Source organism: Monodelphis domestica, chromosome 4, assembly GCF_027887165.1.
Source record: "Monodelphis domestica isolate mMonDom1 chromosome 4, mMonDom1.pri, whole genome shotgun sequence".
Classification (NCBI taxonomy): Eukaryota; Metazoa; Chordata; class Mammalia; order Didelphimorphia; family Didelphidae; genus Monodelphis; species Monodelphis domestica.
Genome location: NC_077230.1, coordinates 228,289,341 through 228,303,815, shown reverse-complemented (window position 1 = coordinate 228,303,815; position 14,475 = coordinate 228,289,341). Strand labels below are relative to the sequence as shown.

The window sequence follows — 14,475 nt, the reverse complement described above, 5'->3', positions numbered from 1 at the left end:
AGTATTCAAATCTATTTGATCTTTTAGAAGTTGTTGCATGTTAGAAGTTTCAAGTAAGCACCTGTAACTTCTACCTCTCATCCCTGGTCCCCACTGCCATCTCTCTCAAACTGCTCAGTGAGGCTTTAAGTCTAGGTGTCAGTCCTACCTAAGGATTATGAGATATAATGGAAAAAGTACTAAATGGAGACAGAGGCCCTGGGTTCAAATCTCATTCCAGACACTTACCACAGGTGTGACCAAGGACATGTCATTTAACCTTGGTAAGCCTTGATTTCTTCATCTGTAAAATGAGGAGGTTAGGTTCTCTGAAGTCCCTTTCAGTTCTTCTAGTACTGGGATCCTGTGATGACTTGTCAAAGTTTATCTGTTAAACCATTTATCCAAGCTATGATGTAACGGCTAACCACATAAACTGCTAATTCAAATAAGATGTTTACCCACTCCTGCCCCTAATTCCTATAGGTTATGCAAATTGTATGAGAAGAAAATCTCTTTGGGTCTACCTTACTTAAAAACAAACAAACAAAAAAGGGAGAGGAGCAGCTAGGTGACTCAGTGGAATGAGAGCCAGGCTGAGACATAGCAGGTCCTGGGTTCAAATTTGACCTTTGACACTTTCTAGCTATGTGACCCTGGGCCAGTCACTTAAACTCCATTGCCAGCCCTTACCACTCTTCTGCCTTGGAATTCTGATACAAATACTCAGTATTGGTTCTAAGATAGAAGATAAGTGTTACTTAAAAATAAATAAATAACAATTTTAAAATGAGATTGGATGAAGTGATCTCTAAGTTTCTTTGATTTACAATTTTCTAAGAGCTTAGCTCAAAAGCAACTCAGTACCACAATTGAAAGAGTGCTAAACTTGGATCCAAGAAGACCTGAGTTCAAATGTGAATTCAGATACTTCCTAACTATATAACCCTGGGCAAGTCATTTAACCCAGATTGCCTTAGTCCTCATCTATAAAATGAGCTGGAAAAGGCATTGACAAATTATTCTAATATCTTTGCCAAGAAAACCCCAAATGGGGTCACAAAGAGTTAAATACGAGTGAAATGACTGAACAACAACAAATGAATGTAAGAAGCTGGTTTGGGTTTGAGGGATTAGGTGAGGGAGAAAGATAAATTTGGTTTTAGACAGGTTAATTATGAAGTGCTGGGGGAGGTGTGAGTAGGTAGAAATATACAGTGGGCAATTAGAAATGACAATCTAGAACTTAGAAGAGCTCTAGGCCCTATCAGGGCTAAAGAGGGAGCCACTGGAATGATAGTTACAGAATCACAGCATAGAGGTGGAACAGAAGTGTATAGTTAAGATTACTAAGGGGGAAAGTATATAGAGAAGGAAAATAAAAAGGTCAATGACAAATCTCTTGAATCATTCACTTTCTGAAGGACAGAAGAGGAAAAGGAGTCAGCAAGGAAGATGGGAATAGCAGTTAAGAGTTTGAACAAGAGCCATAAGAATACAATTTTAATAGTTTACTTTCCAGAGAGGAAAGAATATCCAAAAGAAGTGAAAGTTAACATACAAGTCAAGGAAATGAGATCTGAATAGAATCCTTTAGGTTTGGTGTGTGTGTGTGTGTGTGTGTGTGTGTGAGGGGGTAGATTTCTGGGTAAACTTTGAAGGTATCATTTCAGTAGAGTTTGAATTTGGAAGCCATCTTGCTAAGTGTTGAGGTGTGTTGGATATAGTGGGAACTTAAATAATTCTGTTTGCTGAATGAATAAAGGTTAAGGAAGAGAAGGGGAAGGTGGGGGTAGAATTCTTTTCCCAGAAGTTTGCCAGTGAAAAGAATGATATGGAATAATAATTTAAGGAAGTGTCAGAACTAAGTGGGGATGGGGCTTCTTTAAGGGATACCTGATTATTTTGTAAGCATTGGGGAAGGAGATATTGAAGAGGGAGTGACTGAAAATATAGAAGAAAGAGGGAATAATTGATGGGATAAAGACCCAGAGGGGTCAATGAGATCAAGGGAACAGATGGAGAATGAAACAGATGAAAATATGGAGAACCTTTGAAGTGTGCTTGAGAGAAGTTGATGAATTGGCCTTGCTCTCAGTAAAGTAGGTAAGGTCTTGTGCTAAAATCAAGACAGAGGGCAGGGTTGGGCCTATTATAGAATCATAACTCTAAATCAGGAAGAAACCTCAGAGATCAACTGTCTAGTTCCCTCTTTTTACAGATGAGGAAACTGAGGCCCAGAGACATGAGATGACTTGCCTATGATCATAAAGCTTTAGATCATAGGTAAGATTTGAATTCAGGTCTGATAAGTTTAGAGCCATAGCTTTTTCCACAGCACCACACTATCTCAGGCAAGGTTTTTTAAACAGTTGCCCTGGAGAGCTCAATTAGGTAATTGAGAAGCAATGAATAAAAGGTTTACTAAGGAGAAAAGAGTGCCGGCTGAAATTAAATGATATGAATTTGTAGATTAAATCATCAACATATTGTAGCCTTGTCCAGTAATGTCTGACAATGTGGGGAAAAGCACAGTCAAAACCAGCAGCCAACTTTATCCAGGATTGGAGATTGACAAGGCAAAAAAGATGGGGTAGGGAGACAATAGAGAAAGGGAAGAGTGATCTGGGAGGAATGACTTCTCATCTTACAGAATCCATGACTAGCTATAAATATAACTTGAAACCTGGAAATTTAGCTAAAAAGCTATAAGTAAAGCCGGAGACTTGGAAAACTACCTGAGCATCCTCCCCATAGAGCATCAAAACATGTGATCATAATCATAATAGCTAGCATTTATATAGCACTTTAAGGAACGAAAAATGAGTGTCTCATTTAATTCTCACAATAGCCATGTGAACTAAGTTCTATTGCTGTCTCCATTTTACAAATGGGGAAACTGATAGTTTCAAACAAATGGGGAGACTCATAGTGACTTGCCCAGCCAGTACATGCTTCAGGAAGAATTCAAATCCAGGTCTTGCTAAGGCCAAGTTAAGCATTTGATCCACAATGCCAACTAGCTGCCTCTAATCTCTTCTTAAGGCATCCAATGCTAAGAAACTCCCTAGCCTAGTTGCCTCTTCCACTTTTGGACAGCTCTTACTGTGGGAAAGTTTTTTTCTTTACATTGAAGGAATCCAACTCCAGGGAGAGAAAGCATTTTCCACCCTAACCACATAAACCATTGTCAATCAGCCTCTGTAATTACCCAACAGGCAGAGCTGGCACTGCTCCCCTCTCACCCCCTCCCCCCTCTGCAGATGTGCCTTCTCTCGTTAGCCATCTGCCCCCATTGTGCCCAATGACAGCCCACAGAGTATAAGCGGCTGCCCTGCTGGAGAGGCAGGAGGATAATATCAGCCACATGAAATCAATACATTTTTAGGCAGCTCTGACCGTGTTCTTCTAATGGGAATGTGATTGGATTCAAGACATAGGTAATCTTCGACCAGATTAATTTGTGTTGGAATCCATAGTTCCATGGGAATCTTGTGAGGAGTCTAATGAGGCATGGTTCCAGGAAGTAGTGGGGGGTGAGTGGAAGGGGGTGGTTTGCTGCTAGTTGGCAGCATGGGTTGTTCAAAGGAGGCTGCTTATCCAAGTACAGATGCCAGAAAGGCCAAGAGAAGCACCTCCTAATAGAAAGCCTAGACCTGAAGGAAAATGATGGCTCTGCCCAGCCAGAGAGTGAGATTAGGATACCAATCATCTGTCAAATCAGCCTGACCCACTGGTATACCAATCTCTCAGTCCTCTCACTCTGCAACCTATCTGTGTGACCCTGAGCAAGTCAGTTAACCACTCTGTGCCTCAGTTTGCTCTGCTGTAACATTAGAGTGATATATTGAAATGGTGATGGGATGGCCCATGTTTACACAACTAAGAGTCATTCTTAATTTCTAAGATTTCTTCAAACTCTAAATTTGATCATTCAAAGGATATGGAGCTGTATGGAGGAACAATATGGCATCCTTTGTACATGACAATAATAATTCTCCCTCCCTAATCCATCCTCCACACAACTGCCAGAACTTATGTTCCTAAAACACAAACATGACCACACATCTCCCCTCCTCTAGAAGCTTCAGTGGCTCTCTGTCACCTAGAGGTTAAAGTACAAACTCCTCTGACTGGCATTTAAGGTCCTTGATGAACTGACTATAGGCCATCTTTTCAGGCAGACTGCATACACCTCCCCTTTCATACTTTAGGTACCAGACAAATTGGCCTCCTTGATGCTCCCCATTATGGCCAATGCCTTCTCCTGCCTCCACATTTTTGCTTTCTTTCTAGAGCACTTTCCCTTTGCACTGGCACTCCTTGGAACTTTTAGCTCCCATCTCAGCTCAGAGTAAGTGCTAAGATGTATCTATAAATTCTTCTGGTTAGTAGAGTACCCCCATCTCATTACTTTGTACTTATATTATATATATATATACATATATACACCTTGGTACTACATATAAATTTAATATATGCTTAATCATATATATACATATTATTTCCTCATCTGTCTACATGTTGTGCTCTACCAATAGAATAAGTTCCTTGAAGGCAGGCATTGTTTTTACACTTCATGTTCCCAACACTTAACACAGAGTAGGTACTTAATAAAAGCTTATTGAATTGAATTGCCATGTCAACAATTGACTTCTCTGTACAAGGCTACCAGCTCCATTTAAAAATGAACATTGCTGCAGACTCAAGGATGATGGAGAGTTGTAAGGATGCTCTTGTTCTTCAACTATTGTCCTGTCTTCTAATGACCCCTAGGGAGGATCAGTCTTGTGTTTCCTTTACTTCCTAACTCTGCTTTCTCTTTCTAATTGCCTGTGCATTCCAGGAGTTCTCTCTCCAGAGAATGGACAGCCTTCTGGATGACCGAGTCAACATCCTGGGATTTTCTATTTTCAACCAATCCCATGCTTTCTTCCAAGAGTTTGTACAGAGTCTCAACCAGTCATGGCAGGAGAATTGTGACCACGTGCCCTTCACTGGGCCTGCAGTAAGTACAGCAGCCTTTGTGGCTCTGGTGGACCATTTGTACACCACACCCCTTGCTAGATAGCCCAATCCAGGATTATAAGTGATCTCCTGAGTCTTGATGACTTCCCACTGTGCTCTGGAAACTAGGGTCTTCCTCCAGTTCTAATTCCAATTATTTCCATCCAACTACCAAGGCTTTTGCCATCCAAGGGATTTAGGGCTTCTCCCAACACTCATCTAGTATTGCCCCTCCCCTCAGCTCTCCAAAATCAGAGCCTATTTTGATATATGCCAAAGGAAAAAGTTATCTGAGCTGCCTAAATTTATCTATCCCCTAAGCTCTAAGATACTCAAACTTGCAGTGTTCCTGACCTCATGATAATTTCTCCAGTTCTCATTTATAAAGCATTTTACAATTTACAAGGTTCTTTCCTCAGAACTGCCTGGTGAAGTAGTTACTATAGACATTATCGTCCCCTTTTACAGATGGGAGAACTGAGGCTCAAAGAGGTCAAATGTCTTTAATTTTAATGAGCCTTAGCTCATTAAGTGGCAGAGTTCAAATTGGAACCCAGTTTGGCTGACTATGAATCTGACTACAAGTTAACTAGTATTACTCTGAGCCTGTTTCTCTTCCTTGTCTTTATTAACATTGTCAGTGATTCAGGAATTATATCTTCCTCTCTTCTCCTCCCCACACTCCATCTCTGTTCATCCTTCCACTCTTAATCCTACAAATAGAGGGATCTATGAGCACACTATGAAAAAATAATTTAAGAAACCTGGGGCTAGAGAACAGTAGGGCCAGACACCGAAGACAGCTGTGGGGGTAGAATTGATGAGGGATTAGTGTCACTACTTGGGACCATTATCTTGTCATTTAGGAATACTCAGAAGTCCCCTAAAGCCAAGGGTGTGCTGAAGCCAGCTTGAACTAGCTTTCTGATTGTTACAATTTCAGCATGAGCATTTACACCTTGGAAATCTGGCAGATGCTACAAATCGGGGATTGATTTATCGTTTTGTTGATTGCTTAGGCTTAAGAAAGTGACAGAGGAAATGTTAATAATGCATATTAAACATAAAAGTGTGTCCTGCATACATTTTTCCTCAGGAAAAAAAATTTGTTTAACATTACCAGCATTCCCCTACCCAGAGCCTGGGACCAAATAATTGCATGAGAAGTCTAGAGATTTTCTCATACCTAATCTCAGAATCACAGAAGATTAGAGTTGGAATAGGAACTTAGAGACTATCTAATACAACTACTGCATTTTACAAATTAGGAAAGTAATACACAGAGGAGAATGTCTTTCCAAGATCACATAAATTAGTGGTGAAGCTAGGCCTACAACCCAAATCTCTTGACTTCTAGGTCAGAGAACTTTCTGATTATACTAGTCTGCCACCTTATACACACCTGTAGTTCCTAGGCTTCTTTCCTAGTATGCACTTTTTGTTTAGTCATTTCCAACTCTTAATGACCCCATCTGAGGTTTCCTAGGCAGATACTGGAGTGGTTTGCCATTTTCTTCTCCAGCTCCTTTTACAGATGAGGAAACTGAGGCATACAAGGTTAAGGGACTTGCCCAGGACTACACAGCTGGTAAATGTCTGAGGCAGTATTTGAACTCAAGAAGATGAGTAATCCCAGTTTCAAGCCCAGTGTTCTCTCAACTATGCCATCTAGCTGTCCATTGTGTATTTACATTCTTTCTTTAATGCCCTTATTTCAGACATCATACAGACCTACTCCATTGTGGACATTCACATGGAAGTGAATGTTTTCTCTTTGCCCTGTTTTCCTCTCCCAATGTCTCCATCATGAATAGTAAGCTTCTTCAGGGTAGAAGTCTAGATTTGCCTCTAGATCTAGGCTACTTTTTTTAAGACCATGCCAAGCCCAGGGTCAGGTATAATTTGGTCCTTGTTACTAGTGCTATTTGTTGCAGTTCTTCTATCAGAGAAATTGTGAGAAGTGAGAGCAAGGAAGTTTAGCTAAGGATGATAGGCTGGATACAGTGTGTTATTTGTCAAAAGGAGATAATATTCATAGTTACTGACTAACACAACAGTAAGAGAGGGAAAGGATCCAGGAAATAAAGTAGTTATACAGCAGAACCAGTGGCCAAGCTTAGTGTTAAATCTTCTCTGGCAGAATTAGGCAACTGGTAGCATAGAAAATAGGATGTTAGACTTAGAGGAAGACCTGAATTCAAATTAGGCTTCAGACACATACTAGGAAAATTATATAATCTCCAGTTTCAGGGTTGTGCTGGAACCAGCTTGAACTGGCTCAGAGCTCATTGTTAAATTTTCAACATGAACTTCAGAAATCAACAAATACTACAAACTGATTCTCAATCTGTTGTTTAGTTGATTGTCTGGACTTAAGAAAATGATGGAGAAAATGTCAATAATGCAGATTAAATTTAAAAGTATTTCATGCAAACATTTCTCCCTAGGGAACCAGTTGTTCAACAGTAACCAATACATACTTAATCAGTTTCCTCATTTTTAAAATGTGAGAGTTAGACTTTTTAGCCTCTAGAATCCGTTCCAGATTTAAATCTATAATATTACCATTTTAAGCCAAGAGAAATATAAAAGCATTATGGCATAATGATAGAGCACTGATTGAAATCTCACCTCAGAAACTTACTACATGCATCATCTTAGACAAGTCACTTAACTTTTCTAATCCTCAGTTTCCTCATCTGTAAAATGTGTATTATAATAATTGATAGGGTTATTATCAAGGTCAACTGATATGATATATGTAAAGTGCTTTGCAAACCTTAAAACATTATATAAATGTGAGCTTTTCTCATCATTTTATATTAAAAGTCTTTAGAAAGCAAGAATAATAATGCCCATGTATAGAAACCATTAAAGTCTGTAAAGGGCTTTCCCCACAGAAGACTTATAGGGTAGGTACTGTAAATGTTATTTTCCCCATTTCACAGATAAGGAAACTGAAGGTCAGAGAAGCTAATATTTATCTAGAGTTGCATAGCTAATGAATGTTGGAAGCCATATTTGAAATCAGCACTCTTTCGTCTGTGTCCAATGTGCTCTCCACTACACTGTACTGATCATCCCATGCACCTCAATGCTTAACCAATGCTTTAGAGATATAATGCTCCATGAAGATGCTAAAGCACTTGCCCAGTGGAAAAGAGGTAGGTAAGAAGGATGTCAATCTGTAAGCTTAGCAGATAATCAAAGAAAAAAGTAAAAGCCAATGTCATTAGGCAAGGTGTGTGCTCCTTGTTATTTTGTTTTGTTTTGTTTTGATTTATTTCATTAACTATTTCTCAATCACACATAAAAACATTTTAGCAATCATTTAAAAAAGTTTTTGAGTTCCAAATTCTCTCCCTGTCTTGTGCTCCTTTATAACTAGCTATCTCATAGATAGCTTACTCATTTCTCGGAAGTCAGAGCCCAGAACTTGGATAAGACTCTCAAGAACTTGCCAGAAAGGAACTAAAAATGAAGGATAAAATAGAATACCTCCTCCATGAGAAACATCCAATCCTTTTGCATCTTATAGGAAAAAATGAATCAGAATTTTAGGATTAGAAGAAACCTTAGCAGTCATCTGGTCCAACCCACACCTGAAAAGTAATTCAAACTAAAATATAATCTAAGTGGCCATCCAACCTCTCCTCAAAGACACAGTACATTCTAATTTTGTTTAGCTCCAAGTTGTTATTGTTCATTTTCTATTGTATCTAACTCTTTGTGACTTCATTTTGGGGTTTTCTTGGCAAAGATACTGGAATGGTCTTCTATTTCCTTCTCTAGCTCATTTTACAGAAGAGGGAACTGAGGCAAACAGAGTTTTGTGAGTTGCTCGGGTCATATAGCTAATAAGTGTCCAAGGCTAGATCTGATTTCACAAAGACAGATTTTCCTGACTCCAGGACCAGTACTCTATCCATTGAGCCACCTAGCTGCCTGATAGCTCCAAGGGTTGGGAAGATTTTTTTTCCCTGACATCAAGCTTAAATTTGCCTTTTTACTACCTTTACTTTTGATCCTGGTTCTGCCTTCTGGGGCCACATCAAACAAGTCCAGTTTCTCTTCTGCATGACAACCCTTCAAACATTTGAAAACAGCAATCCTGTGCCCCTCCTGAGAGGCTAAACATCCACATTTCCTTCAATGGATCCTCATATGTCATAGCCTCAGGGTTCTTTGCCATCTGGCTGCCCTCTGTGAATGCTCTCCTATTTATCAATATTTTCCCTAAATGATGCTTCCAAAATTGAACAAAGCCTTCCAGATGTGTTCTGACCAGAGCAGAGCACAGGAGATACTTACCTCCTTTTTCCTGGAAGCTATCCCTCTCTTAATGCAGCCCAAGTTTTTGCATTAAGTTCTCTTTTTTCCCTTTGGATTGCCATATCACAATGTTGACCCATATAGAGTTTGCCATGTACTGAAATCCTAAATCTTTTTTTCAAACAAAAAACTATCAATACATACTTCTTACCAGCTATTAGAATTATGAAACTGGGTTTTCAAGCCCAAGTGTAAGATTTTATATCTATCCCTATTGAATTCCATGTTATTTAGATTTAGCCTTATGTTCTTACTTGTTAAGATTTCTTTGGATCCTGTATCATCCAATGTCCCCCTAGCTTTGTGCCACAAAAAAATACAATAAAGATGACTCCTATGCCTTTATCCAAGGTATAAAATGTTAAGCAGCCCAGGGTCCAGCCCAGAGCTCTAGAGCATTTCCCTGTAGACCTCCTGCCAAGCTGACATCAAACTATTAACAACTATTCTTTGAGTCCAGCCATTCAACCAGTTCTGAATTCATCTAATTGTACTATCAGGTAGCCTGCATCTTTCTGCCTTTTCTACAAGAATAGCATGAAAGACTTTATTCAAATACTTCACTAAAATCTTGGTAAATTATATCAACCTCATTACCCTGACTTACAAATTTAGTAATACTGCCAAAAGAGGAAATAAGGTTAGTCTGCCATAGCCTGTTCTTGATTAAGCCACACTCACTTAATTGTGATCACCAGTTCCTCTTAAAGATATTCACTAACCATCTCTTTAATAATGAGTGTTCGAATTTTTGCAGGAATCAAAGTTAAGTTCACTGGTCCATAGTTTGTAGTCTATTCTTTTCCCTATGGGGGAAATCAGGACAATTGCTTTATTGCTGCTTTGTAGGAACCTTTTTTGCCCTCCTCCATCTTTCAAATTTGGCTCAGCAAACATATCCACCAATATTTTCCAGATCCTTGATTCTAAACTATGGCACAGTGCATAAAGAGGTGAACCTGGAAGTCAGGAAGTCCTTGGTTCAAATGCCATCTCTGACCATTATGAACTGTATGACCTTGAATAATTCACTTAATCTTTCTTCAAGCAGGTTTCCTCTTCTTTAAAAAGAGAGGAGCTGGACTTTATACAAGTCACTTAATCTCCTCATTCCTCAATTTCCTCATGTGTAAAATGTTCCAATTAGTTGTCCCAACTAATACTGTAGGATTAATCAGATGTGTTCTGGTTTCATGTCTGCTAATCAGCCAAAAGATATTGATTGAGTATCAGGTATATTCAAGAACACTTTACTTGGTGCTGTAGAGTATAAATAATAAGATATTTATGACCCAATCTCTGTTCCCAGGGGACTTATTGTCTATTTGGCAAAGGTAAAATGAGAGGGTTGGAAAAGATGGCTTCTGATATCCCTTCCTGAATTAACATAACTTTGCTCTGTGACTCGAGAAGACAGTTATAACAACACAAAGCAATCTTTATGCTGAAGAAGTTGTAGAAAAGTAAGTGATCAGTGGATCACCTGGATGGATCAGTGGATGAATGACAGGAGGGAAGACTGAACCTCCTGGGCTACTGTGGGCTGGAATAGTCAAGGAAAGCATCTTAGAGTGGGAATCATATGACCTGGCCCTTGAAAGATGAATATATTCTGATGAGCAGAAAAGACAGAGAAGGCCATTGCAGGTACAGAGAATGCAAGTACAGCAAGGATGCTGAAGTAGAAAATCACAATCCTGGTTTCCTTTGTATACAGACAGTTTTCAATTTAATTTTAAAATATTAATTGAACACTAATTGTATGACAGAGTAAGTACTATGCTAGGTCTTGGGAAAGAAACAAAATTTATATACACTTTTTCCCTCATGGAACTTACAGTCTATTGGAGAGATATAGCACAAATGTAGATCAGTGAAATTTAAAAATACATATAAGAAATGTGTAAAATAAATTTCTCTTTTTTATTATAATCATAAGGCATTCTTGTTAATTACATGCTTTATATATAAGCATATATATAATATAGTATTATAGGTATTAGAATACATTTTCAATACAAATATGTTATATATAATATCAATATTAGCATGTATTATATGGTATCAATATATATTATATAAAATATGTTAGATATATTATCACATATATTAGCATATGTTGTATAGTATTATAGGGCATTAGTATATATGTTATGTACAATTATGGTATATATAAACACATATTATTTTAGTATATATTACATAGTATTATAGGATATTGGTCATTGGGAGAAGGCTTCATGAGAGTGGTGGCATTTGGCTTAGGCTTTAAATAAGGTAGTGGAATTCAACAGGTAAAAAGTGTAAGGGAATATCTTTCAGGTATAGGGGGAAAATTCTGGTGTTGAGATGTTTCAGTGTGTTCAGGGAATGGAAAGTAGTTCAGTTCAATTTGACTGGAGGGAATAAGAATATTATGATACAGGAAGGTGACAGATATCGGGAAACAGAAAAGAGCCCTTGGTAAAGGAGAGGTTGGAGAAGCCTGAGAGAAAAGGTGTAGTTGCTAGAGAAGGAACAAAGGGAATGGGATTATGGGTAGAAAAAGAGGGACTCATTTTCACAATGACTAGCACTTCCTCTTCCTCTGTGACTGAAGAGAAGTGAAGCTGAAACATTTTAAAGGATGGAGGAGGAGAAGATGAGAGAATCTTCTTTCAAATGACCTCAATCTTCTCAGTGAAGTAGAAGTTTAAGTCATTTGATATAAATTTGAGGACTGGGAGTTCTGAAGGGGCACTGAACAGAGAGAAAAAGGCTTGGAACAGTTGCTGTGAGGAATAACAGGGAGTCAATAATAGAAAGGATGTTTAGCATCAATCAGAGCTCAGCTTTGTTATGCACCATGAATTTATAATGGACAAAATCAACTCATTTTCATGCCTTTCTCTGGTAATGTTTTGTAGCTGCCTGGGATCAAGATACTAATAGTGGTTAATATTGGTATCCCATCTCTGAATTTACTGCCAGTATGACCTTATGTAAGTCACTCAATCTCCCCATTCTCAGTTTTCTTATATGTAAAATAAGAGGGTTGGATCATATTCCCTTTCCATTCTAGATCTATGATCCAATGTAGTACTTTAAGATTTTCAAAGTGCTTTTTTTGTGAAAAGTAATGAATTTGGTAAATACTGAGAAGCATGGATGGTTTAAATACAATTGATACACAATGAAATGCCAAACAACAGCAACAAAACAATCAAAATTCAATGCTGAAAATTATAATAATTAAGTTTTGGCCTTCATGAAGAGTTATTAGAAGGTACTCTCTCCTTTACAGAGGTGGGAGACCATGAGTATGGACTATATAACTCCTGAGGTCCCTTCTGGTTATAATCTATGATGCTATGGTTTGTTGGTTGTGGCAGAGCATGTATAGGTATGGCAATCCATAGGTCAGAGATAGTAGAAGATTGAAGGCATAGGGAAAAGGAAGGAAATTCTAGAGTGGTGACTAGTGTGATATTGAAGTAATTAAACTTGGCTCTAAGATTGGGCATAGAGATAATTTAAGCTAGGGAGTGGAGATGGACTGGGGAAGTGGGATGGGTCAAGGAATCAGAGGTCACAGTAATGGTAAAGAACAAATTTCATCTGAATGGAACAGGAAGGATAAGAGACTATTTCTTCTAGACCTAGGGAATGCAGCTCTGTTAAACACTTTGGAATGATCTACTTTGGGGGGAGGCAATTAGGTGATGCAGTGTTTAGAACACTGGGCTTAGAAATAGGAAGACTCATTTTCATGACTTCAACTCCAGCCTCAGATACTCATGTGACCTTGGGCAAGTCACATGACCCTGTTTGCCTTAGTTTCCTCATCTGTGAAATGAGCTGGAGGAGAAAATGGCAAACCATCCCATTATTTTTGCCAAGAAAACCCCAAAATGGGGTCATGAAGAGTCAGGCATGACTAAAATGACTGACAACAGGATTTATTTGAGGATATCCTGTCAATCATAAATATCCAAAAGAAGCCAAGGGATTATTTCTGAAACAAACAGCATTATTCTTCCCATAGTCTAACCTCAGACCCAAGAGTTGAGTTGGATATAGCATACAAAGACATCAGGATATCTCAGGGCTGTCTCAATATTGATGGAAATTTTTGTTCTTACTTATTCTATGGATCACTTAGAGGAAGCCTAAGCCAGGCATCTAGTTCCATTTCTGCCATTGATTCTCACATTTGTCTTAGATCAGTCCTCTTGTTTCTCTTGTCTATGGAATGGATGCTAATTATCTTTTTTTGCCTAAGAGATAGTGAAAGTTTTAAAATATGGTTTCCCATGTACAACAGTATGTTAGATATTAGACCACAAAATGTCCAAGTCATTTCATTCAGAATACATATTTAGAATAAAACAGTTGTGAAGGGACCCTAGTCCAAACCTCAGATGAGGAAACTAAAACCCAGAGAAATTAAAAAATAATTTCCCCAAAGTTACACTGCAAATTAGTAATAGGACCAAAACTAGAATCCAATTCTCCCATCTCCCAGGTCAACGTGCTTTCATTTGGAACCTTCATTCTTCCAGGATCTTTATGAAATGGGAAAGAATGAGTTACTCCTTCCTCCCTTTTTAAATTGAAGACATTGAGGTGAGATTAACTAATATATCCAAGTTCACAGGACAAATCAGTGGCAGAGCCTAGACTAAACTCACAATCTCCTGTTTCCCAGGTCCAAGGGTCTTTTCATTAGACAATAGCCTGTTCTGGGTAGGAGGGAGGGTGGAGGCATACATATATTGCCTTGGGAAAGTGAAAAGATAAAACAGCAGCAACAACAATGACAACAGCCTCACGCCTCTCTCTGCCTCTTGCTATGGCAATGACCTTACTGAAGAGCAGCACGTCTCCCCACCTGCCTTGTTGTGTTCTGGAATTCCCCGTGCAAACAGCCTGGGCCCTTTTATGTGACAGTGCTGCTAAAGAGCACAAAGGAAGATGGAACACAGCCCCAAAGGGGAAACAACCTTGAGCTGCCTTCCTCTGCCCTGCCTTCAGAAGAGAAAGCATCCCCTTATTTGAAGGAGTTCTCCCCCCACCTCTCTCCCTTTTTTATACTTTTCTTCCCTCCTTTCCTCTTCTCTCCCCTTCTCTCTTCCCTTTTTCAATATCTCTTTCCCTTTTTCTCCTCTCATTTTTCCT

At 38.7% G+C, this 14,475-nt stretch overlaps 1 protein-coding gene across 4 annotated transcripts in view; it reads left to right on the top strand.

The window, feature by feature from the left end:
• Window positions 1–14,475, top strand: part of GRIK4 (glutamate ionotropic receptor kainate type subunit 4) — a 787,563-nt gene that overhangs the window by 549,401 nt on the left and 223,687 nt on the right. For 3 of the 4 annotated variants that reach the window (XM_056794213.1, XM_056794211.1, XM_056794212.1), the window contains one exon: window positions 4,826–4,987. The exons of the other annotated variant lie outside the window; for it this stretch is intronic. In XM_056794213.1, the coding sequence (XP_056650191.1) occupies window positions 4,826–4,987 (162 nt within the window). The remainder of the gene's footprint in view (window positions 1–4,825; window positions 4,988–14,475) is intronic. 4 annotated transcript variants of the gene reach the window in all.